Raw genomic sequence first — 18523 nt, forward strand, 5'->3', positions numbered from 1 at the left:
TTTTCCCAATATTTTTTTCCCCGTGTCCCAGACCTGTTACATCTGCGAGGAGCAGGGCCGGGAGAGCAAAGCGGCCTCGGGAGCGTGCATGGCGTGCAATCGGCACGGCTGCCGCCAGGCCTTCCACGTCACCTGGTGAGATTCCCGGGAATTCTCCTCTGGGATGCTCCCGCAGCCGCCCCTTCCCGGCCCTGGATTTGGGGCCGCGCTCCCCCGGCTGTTGTGGGGTTTTGGGTTCGATCCCACCCCGGGATCTGGGGCTGCCTCCTCCTCCTCCTCCTCGCTCAGGTGGGAAGGGTTTTCCAGGAGTTCTCAGTGTTGGGAATTCCCTGTGGGATCCAAGAGGAGGAGAGGGGTGAATCASCAGCCGGGAAGATCCTTCCCCAAATTCTGGCTGGGAATATTGGGGTTGAAAAGGTTGATTATGCTCAGGAGCCCTCAGAACAGCCCCGGGCTCTGCATGAGTGGGGAGATTCCGATTTGCACGGATTCCCTTCTCCTTCTGTCGGAATCATCCCCGATTTCCCTTTAAAAAACCGCAAAACTGCCAGAAAAAAGRGTGGAAAGAACGTATTTTGAGGGTTTCGTGTAAATTCTAGCAGGCTGCTCTTTCCCACGGAAGCAGGGGAGTTGCAGGCCCTGCCTGGGTTATCCCGGCTGATCCCGTGGCCTCGGGCAGGAATTTCCCCCTTTTCCCACTAATTCCCGGTGTTTCAGCGCGCAGATGGCCGGGCTCCTGTGCGAGGAGGAAGTGCTGGAGGTCGACAACGTCAAATACTGTGGCTACTGCAAGTACCACTTCAACAAAATGGTGAGGTTCTCAATGGAATTTTATCTATTTAGGGAATTTTATTTATTTCGGGAATTGTAATGGTTTGGGGGRGCATTGGCTCTGTCCACGCTCGGARCAGCGGGAAATGCCAGGAGGAATCCCACAGGGACGCGGGCAGCTGCTCTTCCCTCTGAGTTATCCCATAATTGAGGTTCAATTGAAATTTTGCATTTCTGGAGAATCTTTGGAATTCCTGGAGCCATTTGGAAAAGCAAGGGTTGGATTATTTGGGATTTTTCCCGGCTGTTTGGATTTCCCTCTCCCAGGAAAGGAGGTGCTCCAGGGTTCTCCAGGGGTTTGGGGTGGCTTCGGGTCCAGSGTTAGGAACTGTTCAGGCTTTGTCCCTTTCCCACCCCTTGGCTCATGGAAGCACCAAAATCTGGACCCATAATGCCTTTGCCCTCCTTTTTTTGTTGTTTTTTTCTGCTTTTATTTTGTTGGTTTTTTTGTTTTGTTCTGTTCTGTTTTGTTCTGTTCTGTTCTGTTCTGTTCTGTTTTGTTTTGTTCTGTTTTGTTTTATCTTGTTGTTTTGTTCTGTTTTGTTCTGTGTTGTTCTGTTTTGTTTTGTTTTGTTTTGTTTTGTTTTGTTCTGTTTTGTTCTGTTTTGTTCTGTTTTCCCCCGTTTTCCCCACTTTTCCCCCATCCCCGATTCCCTCAGAAGACCTCCCGGCATTCCGGGAGCAGCTCCTTCCTCGCGGGCCGGAGGAGCCGCTCGGCGTCCCCCACGCAGGAGAAGCTCCTGTCCCACCACGAGAGACCCAAGAAGGTGAGAAATTCCCGGGATTCCTCAATCCGGGGGGAAAAGGAGGCGGAGGTGGCTCTAAACCCAAAATCTGGGGCTGGTCGCCCTTGGAGTTGAAGTTAAAAATAGTAACAAATTTAAAATTTCAATAAAAATAATAAATTTAAATTATTATAATAATTTTAAATTCACAATAACAATAATTTTAAAAGAATAATTATTGTTTTAAAATAATAACTTTAAAATAATAATTTTAAAGTTAAAATTAATAACAATAAAAATCCTGATTATTGGTCAGCAGGGTAATTTTGGGGGAAGAAAAAATTAATTCATGTGGATTAYGGAGCGGTTTTGAGTCGGATTTACCAGGAAAAGGGTTCAAGTTTTCTCTGAAATGAGTTTATCTGGATAAAATAATTATTTAGGAGCCAGGTCTGGCTGGGGCAGGAATTTTTAACGCTCCTGGTCCCAAAAAAAGGGCTCCACCATTCCTGGATGTGGCAGCAGCACCCCAGGGTTTATCATCAACCCACAGCTCAGGTGGGAATGGCTGGAATTCCCGGGAAAAGCAGCCGGGAATGTGGGAGGCAGAGATGAGGAGCCAGGGGCTGTCTGGGGCTGCCTTCTGTACCCAGAAATAGCCCCAAAAGGTTGGGTTTGGGGTTTTTTTGAAGATTTGGGCTCTCAGAGATGTGGGGAGAGGAATAAAGGGTTTTTCCTGCAGATTTTGTGGGAGGATGGATCCACTCCGAGGCACTGGGGCGGGAATGAGTTTCACAGGGACTCTGCCAGTGTGGCTGGGGAGTTTTTAGGGGTTTTTGGGCCATGTCCCGGGTTACAACAGGAATCAGGGAATTATTGAATGGTTTGGGTTGGGAGGGACCTTAAATCCCATCCAGTTCCATCCGGGGACGCCTCCCACTATCSCAGGTGTCAGAAAAGTCCCGTCCAACCTGCTCTTGGACACTTCCAGGGATGGGGCATCCTCTGGGAATCCCATCCCGGCCCCTCCCCACCCTCCCAGGGAGGAATTCCATCCCAATATCCCACCCAAAACACCCCTCCCTTTCCTCAAAACCCTTCCCGGTGTCCYGTCATTGCATTTCCTTGGTGAAATTCCCTCTCCAGCTGTCCCAGAACCCCTGGAATGTGCTCCAAACTCTTCCCAAATCTCCTCCTCCTCCCGCCAGCCCCGGATTGAAGCCAAAAGCCGAATTTCCCCCGTACAAACCCAATTCAGGACATTCCCAGCGGGAATCCTCCACCTCCGCCCGTGTTTACCCTTTGGGATCTGTTCCCGTCCCGTTGCCCCCCGGAATGTGCCAATCCCTTGGGATTGGCCGCGACCCCAAAGCGGCCCCGCTGGATCCCCCCAGAGGATCCCTCCCCTCCCGGCCGGGAATTCTCCCACAACTTCCAGCTGGGAACGCCGCCCGCCAGGTTTTGGGAAGCGATCCCAGATCCTTGGGCGAGCAGGGAAACCCCAATCCCGAAGTGGCGCTGACGCGGAGCCGGGAAATGCAGGGCAGGGGAATGTTTGGAGGAGGAGGAGGAGGAGGAGGAGGAGGAGGGAGGAAGAGCCCGCGGCTCGGCACCGGGCGGGGCTGGAACGTTGCTATTTTTATCCCGGGAAGGGCGGGATCGGGGGGGATTGACGGAGCTTTGGGAGGCTCAGCTGGAATTATCCCAGCCCTGGCACGGGTGGGAATCAGGGCAGCGCCAGCGGGAGAGAGAGAACGGCAGAAATTGGGATTTATTTATGGCCTCTGCCGCTGTTGGAGGCTCCCGAATGAGTCCGGCTCCGGAGGCGGCGGATCCCTCTGGAGGCCCCTTCCAGGGCTGGAATTGCCTCGTGCAGCGGGAGAGGGGTGCGGGAAGGGGCTCAGGGCGCTTCAGGGGGGTCACAGGGCTGGGAGTGGCTGTGGAATATCCCTTCGGGGGGGCTCGGCCGTTCCTTCCCCATGGATCGGGAATGCCAGAGCGGCCGTGTTGCCATGGAATTGGGAATGCSGCTTTGCCCTGAGCCTGTCCGGAGCCGGATCCCTCCGGGCAGAGCTGGGATCCTGGCAATGGGGACTCCCCTGGGCTGCGGGGCCTGGCAATTCCCAGGATTTGCTCGGAATTTCCGTTGGAAACTTTGGAACTTTGGTCACGGTGGGGCTCAGGATTTAACCCGGTGAAACAGCTGGGAGAGCGGCAGGAGGAGCGGAGCCCCCTCGGCTCTTCCCTCCCTCCTGGTCCTGCCCAATCCCGCTCTCAGGCTCCAATTCCCGGTGTCCAGGGATGGGGAGCGGGGGCTCGGGGAAGGGGAGGCGGCGCTGGAGGAGCCGCTCGCAGCCCCTTCTGGCAGCCCGAGATTCCTTTCGGATCCTCCGGCTCTCCAGGGCTCTCCCTGCCCCGAGCCSCCGCTGCTCCATCCCGCTTCGCTTTCCATGAATTCGGGGCTGGGGGCGCATTCCCGTCCCCGGGCAGCGCCGAGCGAGGTAGGGCTGGGCTAAAGAGCTGGGAATGGGGTGGGAAAGGTTTCCTGCTCTCCCGGTGCATCCTCCCTCCTCCTGCGCGGAACTCCCGCTCCTGCCGGCGCTGTTATCCCTGGAATTCCCGCCCCGTGTGCCAAGGAGCCGGCTGGCCAGGGGACAGGGGAGGGACAGGGGACACGGARGGGAGGGGACAGATCCCCGCTCCCCCCTCCCCTCTCCCTCCCTGTGGTTTCCGCAGGAAGCTCTTGGAGGTTTCAGGTTCTCGGGGAGAACCCGCAGGGTTCAAAACCTCCGGAGGAATTTGGGGACACCCCGAGCCAGGGGACACCGAGCCCCCAAATCCAGTGCTGTGGTGCCGTCACCACCCTGGGCCAGCCCTGGGGTGACAATTTCCCTGGGGTCATTTCCATGACCTGCTGGACATGGGCAGTTCTCCAGGAATCCAGAGGACTCTGTCACATCCTGGCGCTTTGGGAGCTCCCAGAATTTTCAGGGATCACCTGGAGGGTGGCACGGTGCAACCAAAGTGGGCAAAGCTCAGCCCAGAGGATGCCCAGGGTTGGGGGTTCCTGCCCTGCTCAGGCAGGAATGGCACAGAAAGCCTGGAAAAGATGGGATGAGGAACAGGAAAGGGGTTTGGAAAAGTCAGGCGGAGCCCTTGCGGAGATTCCAGCTCCGGAGCAGCTTCTGGATCTGAGCACGGAGCTCTGGGGCCCGGAATTCCCAAGAATGGGAGTGCAGCTGCTCGGCACGTGCAACCCAGGCTGGATCTTCCCAAAAAAAACCCCAATCTGCAGAGTTTGGAATTGCTTTTGGGAAAACCCGAGCATTTATTTTGGAAATGGGAGCCTGCTGGGGATCCTGCGGGAGTTTGTGCCCATTCCCTCCCGGACCCGAGTTCCAGGAGTGCCCACAGCACAGAGAGCGTTCAAATGCGAAAYGGGAATGAGGGCTCTGCTCCTGCTCCCATCCCCGAGCGCTGCATCCGGGAGATCGCTGCTTTCCAGCTGAGTTTAGGGGTGGATTGTCCTGGAAAATGGGCAAATTCCCCCATCCCCAGCTTTCCTTTCCCCTCTGGAAAATATGTGGAGATGTGAGATAAAAAACKTTCCCTGCCGTTCCCAAGGAACTGGGACGCGCTTTTCTCATCTCCCTGTCCTGGAAAACGCGGGAGACTCCYGGAGGATTTTATAGCATGGGAAGCCCCGAGGATTTAAAAGATTGATGAGTTTTAGCGAAGATTTGATTAAAATTTAATTTCCGTTTGTCTTACGCCACTCAGGCTGGAAAAATCCTATTTTCCAGCTCCTTTTTCGTTGTCAAGGCTGGGAATGTGCACTAAAAAAAGGGTGAAAAAATGAAATTAGAGGTTTGGGGTTTTTTGTGGAATATTGTAGCTCCAGGAACGGATATTCCAAATTCCACGAAACCGGGAGCAGGGCTGGGAGAGGCCACCGGGGGATCTCCGGGGTGGATTCTGGGATCTCCACAGCTGATCCAGGAATCGAGGATCCCATTATTCCCTGGCTCTGGGAAAGCCTGGAATGAGGCGGAGAGGGGGGGAAAGGATCCCTTCAGGGGATGGCAGGAGGAAAGCTCCAGGGAATTCCATTTTCCTGGAATCATCCAGGGCCTGTTCAATCCTTCCCTCTCCTCTTCCCATCGACTGATCCGGGGGTTTCCGTGGATATTCTGGGCTCCAGATGTTGGCTGCAGCTGGAGCAGGGACCCTGGGATGCATCCCGGGGCCGGGATTGTGCGGATGGGTGGAGAAGGGAGCTCTGGATGTAAATCCAGCCCTGCATTCCCTCCTTCCCTTCCCCTCCCTGCTGCTCTTCCCAGCAGCGGGAATTCTGACATTCCAGTGCTTCCTGGTTTGTTTGGGTTTTTTCCCCAGAGCCGCAAGGACAAGGAGAGACCAAAACAGAAGCACAAGAAGCGTCCGGAGTCTCCGAGCAGCCTCCCCACGGCCCCTGTGGCTGTGGCCGCTGACAAGGTACAGACCATGGGACGGGCAGCAAAATCCACCCCCAAATGGGGAAAACGGGCAGGAAAACCCACCTGGGAAACAGGGAAAAGGGGCAGGAAAACCCACCTGGGAAACAGGGAAAAGGGGCGGGAAAACCCACCTGGGAAACAGGGAAAAGGGGCAGGGAAACCCACCTGGGAAACAGGGAAAAGGGGCAGGAAATGTGACACAATCACAGCCCAGGCTGGAGGTTTTGGGGCTGGAGACTCTGTCCCTGATCCCTGTTTCATTTTCTGCAGTTCCTTGGGATGAGCCCAATCCCAGAGAATGTAAATCCTGSTGTCACCGAGCAGCAGGAGATGTCACAAAGTCACTTTTCTCCCCTGAGGGACCCAGCGTGGGCCTTTTGTGAGAGAGGGAGCGATTCCTGTTCTGAAAGGGGGGAAAATCGGGAAAGCCAGGAAAATCGGGAAAAGGAGCTCCCACTGCAGCCACTGCTGGTCCCGGGGGTGACCCCTTGTCTGTCCCCCACCCAGGGCTCCGGAGGCCACCACGAGGCCACCAAGGACACTTTGGAGGYGGCCAGGGCCGAGGCCAAGGGCAGGAAATCCTCGAGCCATGGCAGCGGCCACAAGGGCAAGAAGACGGGAAGCGGGAAAAGCTCGGCCGGGTTCGGCTCAGCCACGTCCGGCAGCAGCTTCCAGCCCGCGGGTGAGGGCCGAGGAGGAGGAGGAGGAGGGAGAGGAAGGACAAGGAAGGCTMCCCCAAAGCCCTCCCTCGGCTGTTGCCCCATTCCACCCCTGGAATGTTGGGATGGGGGGATTCGGGACTGGGGGAACGGCCCCACTGCCAGCTGCCCCTTCCCAGGGAGGTGACAGAGGTGACATCTGGGGACACCTGGTGACACCCCCTTCATCCCCTGTCCCCCGCTGCAGTTCCCCAGTGACCCCACTGCCCCTCTGAGCCATCCCAGAGAGTGACAGGCGGTGACTCTGTCCCCCTGCCCACTGTCCCCCGTCCCCAGGTCCCTCCTGCAGCAGCCTGGGCTGCTCCCCGGACTTCGTGACCTTCCCCAAGCTGGAGCAGGAGGACGAGAAGTTCCGCAAAGCCGCGTCCTCGTCCTCGTCCTCGCGCTGCTCGCCGCTGGCCGAGGGCCCCGCCAAGGGCGACACCTTCGAGCAGAAAGTCATCTTCTCCGGCTTCGGCTCCATCATGCGCTTCTCCACSGCGGCCGTGGGCCAGCAGCGCGCCCGCGACGCCTCCCCCGTGGACTACAAAGCCCCCGGCGCCCTCGGCGGCCCCGCGGGGGCCAGCGGTGGCCACAAGCGAATGCCGTCGCTCAGCGCCGAGGAGGGGGAGGTCCTCAAGGAGAAGAAGCACAAGGGCAGCAAGAAGAACAAGCACGGGCCCGGCCGGCCCAAGGTGGGCAAAGGCAAAGAGATTTTGGGGGCCCAGCTGGCCGGGTCCACGTCCACATCCTCGTCCCCCTTCTCTGGGGGGTCCCTGGTGAGCTCCAGCATTGGGAATTCCGCCCGGAGTTTCAGCCACCCCGGGAGTCTGCCCAGCCTCAGCGTGGAGTCGCCGCTGCTGGGTTCAGGTACATCCCCCACCGAGGGGGCTGGGTGGGCTCAGATCCCTTTTCCAGCCTTTTCCAGCCTTTTCCAGCCTTTTCCAGCCTTTTCCAGCCTTTTCCAGCCTTTTCCAGCCTTTTGCAGCATTGAGCTCGGAGCTGTCTGCTCTGAGCTCTGTCCCTTGAGCCCATGAGAATCAGTGAAAAATCCACAAAAGTCCATAAAAATCCACAAAAGTCCACGTTTGTGTTTCTCCGTTCCATCCTGGCCTTCACCCTKGAATTTCTCCCAGGTCACCTTCCCTGAAGTTGGGGTGTAACTCTGAGCTTGGGGACATCTCAAATTTCTTTGCTCTGGTGCAAATACAACTGGCCAGAGCTGAATTCCCAGCTGGATACAGAGGGACATTGCCTGACCCCAAATTAGGGAAGAGAGGAGGGAATCGTTGCTCCCYGGTCCTTCAGACAGGGCACAGGAGGGAATGGCAGCTCCTTAACTCTGTGGAGAGAGTGACCTGTTGGAGAGGGGAAAGAGAAGGGATTGGTGTCTCCTTAATCCATCCGAGAGGAGGACAGGAGGGAATGGCGCCTCCCTGGGCCTTTGGGGCAGGAAGGGAGSAAGGAATCGCAGCTCCCTAACCTTCGGGAGAGGAGGGAATGTGGCTCCCTAAGCCTGGGGGAAGAGAAGAGGGAATGCCGGCTCCGTGATCCTCCGGGAAGGAGGGAGGGCGGGAGGGAGGGAGGGAATGCCGTGTCGCTGATCGTGTCCCGCCCGCAGGGATCTACACGAGCAACAAGGACCCGATCTCGCTGGGCGGAGCGGCGCTGCGGGCGGGGAGCAGCACCCCGCTGCCCTCGGGGCTCCTGGCGCACCGCTCGCCCTTCGCCGGCTCCATCGCCGCCTCCTCCGCCGCCTCCGGAGCCACCACGCAGGTGAGGAGCCGGGAGCCGCTGCCCTCGGGACAATTGCATGGAGCGGGGACGCAGGAGCGGCTTTTCCGCGCTTGCCGGGGGTTGGAGCGGGAGCTGCTCCCCTCGGGGACGGGGGAAGGTGCGGGTGGCCTTGGTGTCCCTGCAATGGGAGCAATGGAACACTCGAAGGGCACTGCCTGGAGCTCCCCATTGCTCTGCAGAGTGCTGTCCGTGGGTCCCGGGCTGGATCCTGTCCCSATCCTGTGCTGGATCCTGTGCAGTGCCACCCCTGATCCCGTATCCCGACCCTGCTGTGTCCCCGCCGTCCCCCCGTCCCTCTGCCAGGAGCTCTCCGGGCGCTGTTCTCCAGGGAAYTGGGATTGGATCCACACCATCCCCACAGCTTCTTCCTTCCCGGCTCCCAGACAGCCCTGGGAACATTCCAACTTTCTCTCCAGACTTCCAGGAAGATATTTTTACTGCTCTCTCTGGGCTGGAGCTGGGAAGAGCTGGAATAACGTGGTTATTTCCCTGTTTTCCTGCGCAGGTGTTTTCCTTGGCAGGTTCCACGTTCAGCCTCCCTTCCTCGCACATTTTTGGGAGCCCCCTGACGTCCGGGCTGTCCCTGAACCCACTCCTRGGCCAGCCGGAGAGCAGCCGGGCAGGTACGTGAATCCCAAACCGTGTTCGAACTGGGGCTCCCCGACAGCGCTCGGGAGGAGCCGAGGCCATCGCTGCATCCCCGGCATTCGCAGCCCTGGGGGTGACAGCCGGGGTGGCACCGGGGSATGGCGGTGTCGTGGCTGCTCCTGGGTAATGATGGCTGTCCCTGGTCACCCACTGGGAAAGTTCAGGAATGTCAAACCCTCCTTCCCTGAGGAATTTGTTGGGATTTTTCCCACCCCACAGCTGGGTAAGCCCCGTGATAGCTTGGCTGGCTCAAAACACCTCCAAAATTTCTGGTTTGCTTTTTTTTCCTGGGAYTCTTTTCCAGTGAGAGGCCTCTCACACCTCCAACCTCCATCTCCCAGTCCCTTCCCAGTCACTTCCTGCTCTTTCCAGTTGACTTTGCCACGAATGCCCCAAAATCCAGATTTCCACTCCCAAACATGAATGTRCCAGCCCTGGATTCCTGACAACTGCTCACTTTTTTCCACCAAGGCAAATCCATTTTCCTTGGAAAATTGCCTGGTTAATGAGCAGAAAACTTGGAGCAAGTTTTTTCTATTATTTTTCCCCTTCAGGCTGATTTTTGATCCTAAATTTTGACACAAAACCACCCTCCTAGTTTTCAGCTGTTGGTGCGACTGTGCTTCCCTATACCAGAAATTTGGGATGCAGAATCTTGGGAGGTGAAACCCTGCCTGATATCACACTGAGTGACAAGGACTTGAAAACACGGCCCTAATTAGGGGTGGCTCAAGAAAATCCTCTGCTCCTGTTCCCTCCTTTGCCATTCCAAGGCTGGGAAGCATGGATGGGAAGCTTCCATGATGAAGGGAATTACCTTTCCCGCACCAAAGGCTTCTCCCTGTGCTGTTATTCTGGAATCATCCATCAGGAATAACCCCAGAATCCAGATCCTGTTCCAGCCGTACTCAGGAATGGACTGTGGAGACAAAATCCATCATCCAAAGTGCTCAGAAAACCTCCCGATCCTCAATTTCCTTTTCAAAAGTTGTTCTTTTTGCTTGACTGGGATTTTAGGAGCTTCGGGATGGGGATTTTTCCCAATTCCAATGGGGGACAGCTCCTCGTTTTTGTCACATTTAGGGTTTGTCCATCACTGGCATTGGTGGGCCAGAGGGTGCTCAGCCAAATTCACCGAATTCTTTTTTTTTTTTTAATGGGAATTCATTAACGTGGATTACAACTCCTGTGTGGAGCTGTTTTCCGTGAAAAACACGGAGATTCCTTTAATCTCAAACGGTTCATGGGACGTTTGGGAAGCTCCAGGCAATCCCACTTTGCTTTTAATCCAGATTCCCTTTCCCGGGAGTGTCTGTGCAGGCAAATCCCACAGAGGCAGCACCTTCGCTGTGGCAATATCCCAGCTTTTTCCCATTTTTTCTGCACTGGAGGAGGTGATTCCAGCTGTGGGAATGGTGAATTTGTTGGGGTTCATCCCCTTGGCAGTGCAGGAAGTCTGATCCTTATCTGTGCTCCTGTCTCGCCCTCCCTCCCACGGCTTCTCCCGGATCCCGGTGATGACAGAGCCGATGGATTTCTCTTCCCTGCTTGTCTCCGAGCCGCCTTCCCAGCCTGGTGCCTCGGGAAGGGCTGTCCCTGGGCGATAACTSCCTCATCTCCCGCTCTGGAGAATCCAGGCTTGTGTGGGATGATGGAATGTGGAGCCTGGTGCTGCCCCAGACACCGGGACTGCAGCAAACGGTGCAGCAGGAACGAGCAGGGAGCCAAAGCTTCCGGGGATTTTTAGTGGGTTGGAAATCAAAGTGTTTTTGGGGGAGCTGCCTGCACCAGGCTGGGGCTGCTCCTGTTGGGATCAGGGAACAGTGTGGGTTGGGCGGTGCCTTAAATCCCATCCAGGGACACTTCCCACTATCCCAGGGGGGGCTCCAAGCCCCATCCAACCTGGCCTGGGACAGGGATCCAGGGGCAGCCACAGCTTCTCTGGGAAATCCATCCCAGCCTCTCCCTGCCCTCACAGTCAGGAGTTCCTTCCCCATACCCCACCGAATCCTGCCCCTTTCCAGTTCAAACCCATTCCCCGAGTCCTGTCCCTCCATCCCCTGTCCCAAATCCCTCTCTTGGAACCTGCTCAGGCACTGGAAGGTGCTCCAGGGTCTGACTCTGGGAGATCCTGGCAGCTGCTGGCCACATCCAGGCAGACAATCCCCGTCCAGCCAGACATTCCCGAGGGGGGAGCGAGGATCCCCCGAACCCACCCTGGAAAAGCACAGCTGCATTCGCTCCTTCCCAGCAGCAGGAAATGCCCCGCTCCGGGCATCCCGCTGTAAATCACAGCATTCCCTGTGGGAGATTTCCGGGATTCCTGTGCGTGGGAATGTGTGGGGATGGAGASGAGGGGTAGGGAGGCAGCTGGAGCTGCAGTCACAGCACCTGGCACGTGTTCTGCGGATGGGAAGCAAATGGCAGACAAATGCATTCCAGCCCTGGATTATCCTTGGAATGGGAGAAATCCCAGATGTGGGCACGGCAATCCCATCCCAGGTTTCCTGGGACAGAGGGATGCCTCTGGAGGAAGCACTTCTGCCCTGTGCTGGGCACTGCTGAGGGCACRCCTCAAATCCCCGGCTCGGTTTTGGGATCTTCCTGAGAAGGGCGTGGAGGGGCTCGAGAGTGTCCAGGGAAAGTTCTAGACCCCCAGGAGCAGCTGAGAAAGCTGGGAATGTTTATCCCYGAGAAAACAGGGATCTGGGGGGACCTTCTGTCTCTGCACAAGTCCCTGACACGAGGGGACAGCCGGGGGGTGTCAGGCCCTGCTGCCAGGGGAACAGGGACAGGAGGAGAGGGAACGGCCTCAGGCTGTGCCAGGGGAGCTTTTGATTGGATAGAAGGGAAAATTTCTTCATGGAAAGGATGGTCGGGCCCTGGCAGGGTAGTGGAGGAGTTCCCATCCCTGGGAGGGTTTGGAAAATGTGTGGATGTGGCATTTGGGGACAGGGGCAGYGCCTGGTTAATGATTGCACTCTATGACCTTGGAGGGCTTTTCCAACCTGAACGATTCCATGATTCTCTGTAAGCTCTTTAGAAAGGAACTGAGTGCCTGGAAACCTTAAAGGACCCCAGCCAGGTTTGGGAAAAGGATCCTCAATCCTGGGGGACCTTAAAGGTCTTTTCCAACCTAAACGGTCCCTCCTACGGGAGAGACAGCCTAAACGGTCCCTCCTACGGGAGAGACAGCCTAAACGGTCCCTCCTACGGGAGAGACAGCCTAAACGGTCCTGCTACGGTCCCCCTGGGTTACAGGGCCCGTCCCGGAGCCGGGGGGGCGCGGTGGCCCCGGGCAGGGCCCGGGATTTTTCCGTCCCCGCGGGCCTCTCCSCCGGCAGCCCCGGGAGAACCGGCTCGGGGGTTTCCAGCGGAGCGTAAAGCTCCTCCGCGCCCGGCTCGGGGATAGAGCGGCTCCGGGTGACCTTGCSGGGGTGACACCCCCGTGCCGGTGCCAGGCGGTGCCAGCGGCTCCTCCCCGGGGGTGGCGCCTGCGGGCACGCGTTGCGCTTCTGGGTGCGGAGCTGCCCGGGGCCGCCCGGTGCCATTCGGTGCCGTTCGGTGCTGCCCGGTGCCATTCGGTGCCGTTCGGTGCTGCCCGGGGCTCGGTTCTGGTGCCGCTCGGTGCTGCCCGGGGCTCGGTTCTGGTGCCGCCCGGTGCTGCCCGGGGCTCGGTTCTGGTGCCGCTCGGTGCTGCCCGGGGCTCGGTTCTGGTGCCGCCCGGTGCTGCCCGGGGCTCGGTTCTGGTGCCGCTCGGTGCTGCCCGGGGCTCGGTTCTGGTGCCGCYCGGTGCWGCCCGGGGCTCGGTTCTGGTGCCGCTCGGTGCTCCCCCGTGCCGCCCGGTACCGCTCGGTGCCCCCATCCAGCGGGCGCATCCCGAGCACCGGCCGCGCCGGGCGCCGCTGACCCCGTGCCCTCTGTCCGTGTCCCCGAGCAGAGCCGGACCTGGAGGATTGCGGCTTTGGCTGCCGAGGGACGTCCCCGCAGGAGAGCCTGTCCTCCATGTGAGTGTCTCCCGGGAATCCCGGGACAGCGCGGGGGGACACGGCAGGGACAGGGCGACAGCCTGAGGGGGGACAGGAGCAGCTCCTGCTCTGCTCCTTGGGGCCGGGAGTGGGGTGGGATGGRGAGCGGGTAATGCAGAAGGGAACGGGGCAGGGAATGAACGGGGCAGGGAACACCCCTGACGCCCCCACCCCCACCCAGGTCCCCCATCAGCAGCCTGCCCACCCTCTTCGACCAGACCGTGTCGTGCAGCAGCAGCGGGCAGCTGGACAATGTCCCCCAGGCCACCCCCAACATCGAGCAGCTCCTGGAGAAGCAGGGCAATGGCGAGGCCGGCGTCAACAGTGAGCGCCCGGGGCCGGGAGGCGGCGGGGCAGCTGCCGGGGCTTCGGGGTGGGAGCCAGCTGGGATTCTGCCCGCGGGCAGCGGGGCCGGGCGGGGGACAAAGCTCCAGTGTGTGCCACGGGGGAGGAGCTGGCAGCGGGGCCGCGCTTTGGGGCCGGGATGCTCCCGCACTGGGGTCTGATTGTGGATCCTGTGGTTCCCTTTCCTCTTTCCTCCCTTTTTTCTCCCTTTTTCCCCATTTCCCCCGCAGTCGTCGAGATGCTGAAGGCCCTGCACTCGCTGCAGAAGGAGAACCAGCGGCTGCAGGAGCAGATCATGACGCTGACGGCCAAGAAGGAGCGGCTCCAGCTCCTCAATGTCCAGCTGTCCGTCCCCTTCCCCGTGGTGACCAGCAGCAACGGCCCGGGCAGCCAGGCCCAGTACATCCTCCCCGCCAACGGTGAGGCCACCCAAGGGACGTGTCCCCTGTGCCCGGGGGTGGCAGAAGCAGGAACGGTGGGGTGGGATCTGTCCCACTGAGCCCCACTGTCCCTGCGGCCACCTCATGCTCCGGCCCTGACCCTGTGCTGTCCCCCTGCAGTGTGCACCAGCGACTCGCTGAGCATCAGCAAGAGCCCCCCGTGCAAGAACAGCTTCGGCATCGAGAACTCGCTCTCCACGTCCTCCGAGGTACAGCGGCCTCTGCAGCCCCCGGCGGCCGGGCGGGGTCTCGGGAGGGGCAGCGCAGCCCCGAGACTCAGTAGCCAGCTCGCCAAGCCTCGTAGCCCAGGCTCAGAGTTCAGGGTCTCCCTGCAGGGTCAGAGAGATGGGTAGAGTAGCTGAGAGCGGGAGTAGCTGAGGTGAGAGGAGTGCTTCCAGGTGATCCCAGAGATCCAGCAGAGCTGGGCCTGAGCTCTGGGACCCCTCTGAGTTCTGGGACCGCCCTCACTCAAGTCACCTGAGGCCCCTGCTCCACAGCCCCCGCCCGTTCCCGGAGCCGAGCCGACCTCGGGCGGCCGYCCCAGTCCGATGCTCTTGTGTCCGTTTCTCCCCCAGGACCCTCACTCAGGGTGTCCCAGCAGGAGCAGCTCCTCCCTGTCCTTCCACAGCACGCCCCCGCCCCTGCCCATGCTGCAGCCCAGCCCGGCCGCGCTGCCCCTGCCCCTGCCCGGGGCGCAGCAGGTGAACGGCCTGGCCAGGGCGGCCGGCGGGGCGCTGGCAGGAGGCTCCGGCGGCGGCCACGGCCTCTCGGCGCTGCCCGTGGTGGACGGCCTGCTGGGCAGCCTGGCCGGAGCCCAGCAGATGCCCCTCAACGGGATCCTGGGGAGCCTGAACGGAGCCCAGCCCGCCCAGCCTCCGAGCGCGCCGGCCCCGGCCAGCGGGCCCCCGGCCCTGCAGCTCTCCAGCGGCCTGAGCAGGTGAGGATGGGCGGCCCCGGCCTCTCCAGCCGCAGTTTAGCTCGGGAAGGGAGGGAGCGGGGGAAGGCACCGGCCCCGAGCGTGCGGGAGCCGCTCTGACCTGCCCCGCCCCGCTCTGTCCCGCAGCATTCCCAGCCTGAGTCCCCTGACGGAGCAGCAGCGGCACGTCCTGCACCAGCACGAGCAGCAGCTGCAGCAGCTCCAGCAGCTCCTGACTTCCCAGCCCCTTAACCCGGTAAGGGATGGGCTGCTTGTCAGGAAAACCTCAGAATGGAGAGGAAAAGTTAAAGTTCCCTCCTCCYCCCAGATCTCCTGCACCCACCCTTGGGGTCAGCAGGATGGGCTGGGGGAGGAAATTCGGAGCCCGTTTGGAAATTCGGGATAGGGAGTGCCACAAAACTTCGGGCAGGAGGGTGCAGCACCTCCAGGGGAGAAAAGTTGAAATTGAACTCTTTTTGTGTTGAATTTTAAAAAGTTCARTCTGGGTTTCTCCCATCTTGAGAGAGTGAGAAGGTGGGAGCCTGAGGTGAAGTCAGGAGGGTGAAATCGGGAGAGCTGTCACCTCCTGCAGCCATCTCGGATGCAAATCCTGCCCGATGCCACTGCCGGGTGCACCAACGGGAGAGGCTGAACGTGCCGGGGGGACCCTGCCGGGGGTTAGAAAGAGAGAAACCCCAATTTCCTGCTGTCCTGGGGCAGCTGAGCATGCCTGGGCACATCCGCATGGAAAACYGGAGATTCCAGGGGAGTTCTGCAGGTGAATGAGGGTTTTGGGGTCTGGGAAAGGCCCGCGCAGCTGCTCCSAGGCTCTTGGCCCCGAGGGGTGGACCCAGCCCTGATCCAGGAATGTCACCATGGACAGGTGGCAGACAGGTCCCTGAGGTGGCAAACCTGGCCCTGCAGGGACCGCAGGGATGTCTCCGCCCTGCCTGGGGTGACATGGCAATGTCACCGTGGAGAGGTGGCAAACAGGTCCCTGGGGTGGCACAGCACAGCCCCTGGCCCTGCAGAGCCCTCAGCACTGTCCCTGCCCTGCCTGGAGTGCAACGAGGGTGCCACCAGTGCCTGTCACCAGGGCTGAGCCATGGGCCAGGGCTAGGGCTAGGGCTAGGKYTAGGGCTAGGTTTAGGGTTGGATTATGGTTAGGGTGGTGTTTAGGTTTAGTGTTTGGTTCAGGGGTAAGTTTGGGTTTAGTTTTAGGCTTAGTGTTAGGCTTAGGGTTCGGGTTTGCGTTAGGGTGCTGTCTTCCAGGGGCCCGTGCCCTCTCTCTCGATGCATTTTTTGGTCAGGCTGTTTTTCTCCCGGGAAAGGCCGGTTTCTCCTGGCTTCCTGGCGCGGCAGCTGATGTCACCGTGTCATGGGCTGTGCCCAGTGGGGACAGGGCGATGGCAGCAGCTCTCAGCTGCGGTCGATGGTTGCCATGGCGATTCCTGTCGTTTCCTGGGTATCAGGGCGTCCCTTGAACCCCCCCTCCCAGCGGCTCCTGCTCGCCTGCAGCCCACTCTGGGGGCAGTGGGAGGAATTCTGAGCCAGTTTGGGAATTCAGGACAGGACAATCCTGTGTTGATGGATTGGAATTGGCGGAGGGGATTTGTGTCCCTGCAGGTGTCTGGGGGAGGGTCGCTAATCCCAGKCAGGGAACAGCAGGGTCACGGTCACGGGTTTAATGAACAGCAGGGCTGCTCCTCCCTTTCCCTGCGGACATGGGATCAAGGGGACTTTGTCCCTGTCCCCAGAAGCATTGCCTGGGACAGGGTGTTCCATGGAATCACTCRAATTGGAAAAGACCCCCAAAATCATCCGTTCCAACCTTTGCTCAAACCTCACCATGCCCGTTAAACCAAACCAAGGTGACGCCTTCAGTCGTTCCTTGAGCACTCCCAAGGCTGGTGACTCCAGCACTCCCTGTCCACTCTGTTCCAGTCTAATCGGAAATTCCTCCTGATATTCACCTGATATTCCTCCCCCGGCCCATCCTGACCCTGCATGGGGCTGTCCCCTCCTTTGTCSCCGCTCTGACTCCCCTCTGGGGCCCTTCCCGGCAGGAGCAGCAGGCGCTGGTGTTCCAGATGATGCAGCAGATCCAGCAGAAGCGGGAGCTGCAGCGGCTGCAGATGTCCGGCTCGTCCCAGCTGTCCATGAGCGGCCTCCTGGCCGCCACCTCGGCGCCGCTGCACTCCAGCCCCAGCGCCCTGATGACCTCGGCGCCCCCGGCTGCCCCCGGCAGCAGCTCCCTGCTGGTGGCCTCGCTGTCCCCCGGCAGCGCCCTGCTGGCCCCGCAGGCCACGCCACCGCTCAGCGCCGCCGGGAGCCTGCTGGGCTCGGGCTCGGCCGTTCCCCCCGTGCTCACGGCACAGCCCAACCCCTTCCTCAGCCTGCAGCCCGACGGCAGCGGCCCCAAAGCAACGGTGCGTACGCGGCTGGCACTGCCCTGAGCCGGGCAGCGATGGGGACAGCTCTGGGGACATTCCTGGGAACGGAGACAGCCCTGGGGACAGCCCTAAGGACAGCCCTGGGGACAGCCCTAAGGACAGCCCTGGGGACAGCCCTGGGGACACTCCTGGGCTGCTCAGAATTTGGGGGATCACGTAGGGAACGGAGCTGGGATGCTCTGTGGCTTTGCTGTGTCCCACCTGGCCAGTGTCACATCCTGGTCCCACCTCTTAGGAGAGCCCTGGCGAGGTCATGGGTGGGTGAAGGTGTCCCCACCTCCTTTTTCCCTAAAATTGGGATGGGATGAGGTGTCTGAAGCAGTGTTTGGAGCCTCGTGGTGGTCCTGAAGGTGGCTCTGTGTGACACCCGAGGTCTGGAAGGGGTCTTGCACCACCCGGCAGAAGTGGAGAGGTTCCAGCCACTCCGTGAGCGCCATCAGTGGGGTACCAGTGTCAGGGCCTGAGGGGTGACACTTCTATTTGCTCCATCCCTCCCTTGTCCCCTTCTCTGCCCCTGTCCCCGTCCCTGTCCTCTCCTTGTCCCTGTCCCCAGAAGGTCCAGCCCTGGCTGGAGACATTTAGGAGTCAAAGGCCAGGATTCTGAGGCCAGTTAGGCCTGAACTGGGCAGAGGGCACCCCGGGGCTCCCAGGGCTCTGGATTTTGGAGGAGTGAGAGCCCTCTGCTCTCCTGTCCCCAATTCCTGCCCTCCCTGATTCCTGCCTCCCCTGATCCGCATCTCCAACCCCAATCCCTGTCCCCCCAGTCCCTGTCCCCTCTGATCCCATCTCCTCTGCTGTTTCTCTCTCTCTCTGTCCCTAAAGAGCATCAATGACAAGGGAGCTCCTCTCACGCAGGACAAGGGCTAAGCCCCGGCCCCGATGGAGCCAACGCCAACTCCTCTTCCCACGGGAACGCGGCTTTTCCAGAGCCGACCCCGGCACCAGCAGAACAAGGAGCACGGAGCCCCCAGGGAGCATCCCGAGAGGTGCTCTGGGGACACAGCCGCTGTGACCGGGCCCTGGCACTGCCGGGAGCAAAGGTGGGGGTCCCCATGCCCTGCTTAATGCGCCAGAGGGAACTGCAGCGAATCCTGCCCAGCTCCTCCCTGCTGGCTGCGTGGGGAGCCCCTGAAGCACCAGAGACGC

The 18523-nt window shown here is 59.9% G+C and overlaps 1 protein-coding gene across 1 annotated transcript in view; it reads left to right on the plus strand.

Annotated features, from left to right (window-relative positions):
* Positions 1-18313, plus strand: part of MLLT6 (MLLT6, PHD finger containing) — a 29608-nt gene extending 11295 nt beyond the window's left edge. Inside the window, exons 5-20 of the mRNA XM_057386344.1 lie at positions 32-135; positions 718-811; positions 1491-1598; positions 5952-6050; positions 6560-6734; positions 7048-7620; positions 8372-8526; positions 9053-9170; positions 13136-13202; positions 13405-13547; positions 13799-13987; positions 14129-14217; positions 14584-14945; positions 15072-15180; positions 16991-17353; positions 18200-18313. Of these exons, the coding sequence (XP_057242327.1) occupies positions 32-135; positions 718-811; positions 1491-1598; positions 5952-6050; positions 6560-6734; positions 7048-7620; positions 8372-8526; positions 9053-9170; positions 13136-13202; positions 13405-13547; positions 13799-13987; positions 14129-14217; positions 14584-14945; positions 15072-15180; positions 16991-17353; positions 18200-18244 (2793 nt within the window). The 3' untranslated portion in view covers positions 18245-18313. The remainder of the gene's footprint in view (positions 1-31; positions 136-717; positions 812-1490; positions 1599-5951; positions 6051-6559; positions 6735-7047; positions 7621-8371; positions 8527-9052; positions 9171-13135; positions 13203-13404; positions 13548-13798; positions 13988-14128; positions 14218-14583; positions 14946-15071; positions 15181-16990; positions 17354-18199) is intronic.
* Positions 18314-18523: the final 210 nt, after the last annotated feature.

The sequence above is a fragment of the Malurus melanocephalus genome, unplaced genomic scaffold (assembly GCF_030028575.1).
Source record: "Malurus melanocephalus ecotype Western Australia unplaced genomic scaffold, MMel_1.1 scaffold_955, whole genome shotgun sequence".
NCBI lineage: Eukaryota > Metazoa > Chordata > Aves > Passeriformes > Maluridae > Malurus > Malurus melanocephalus.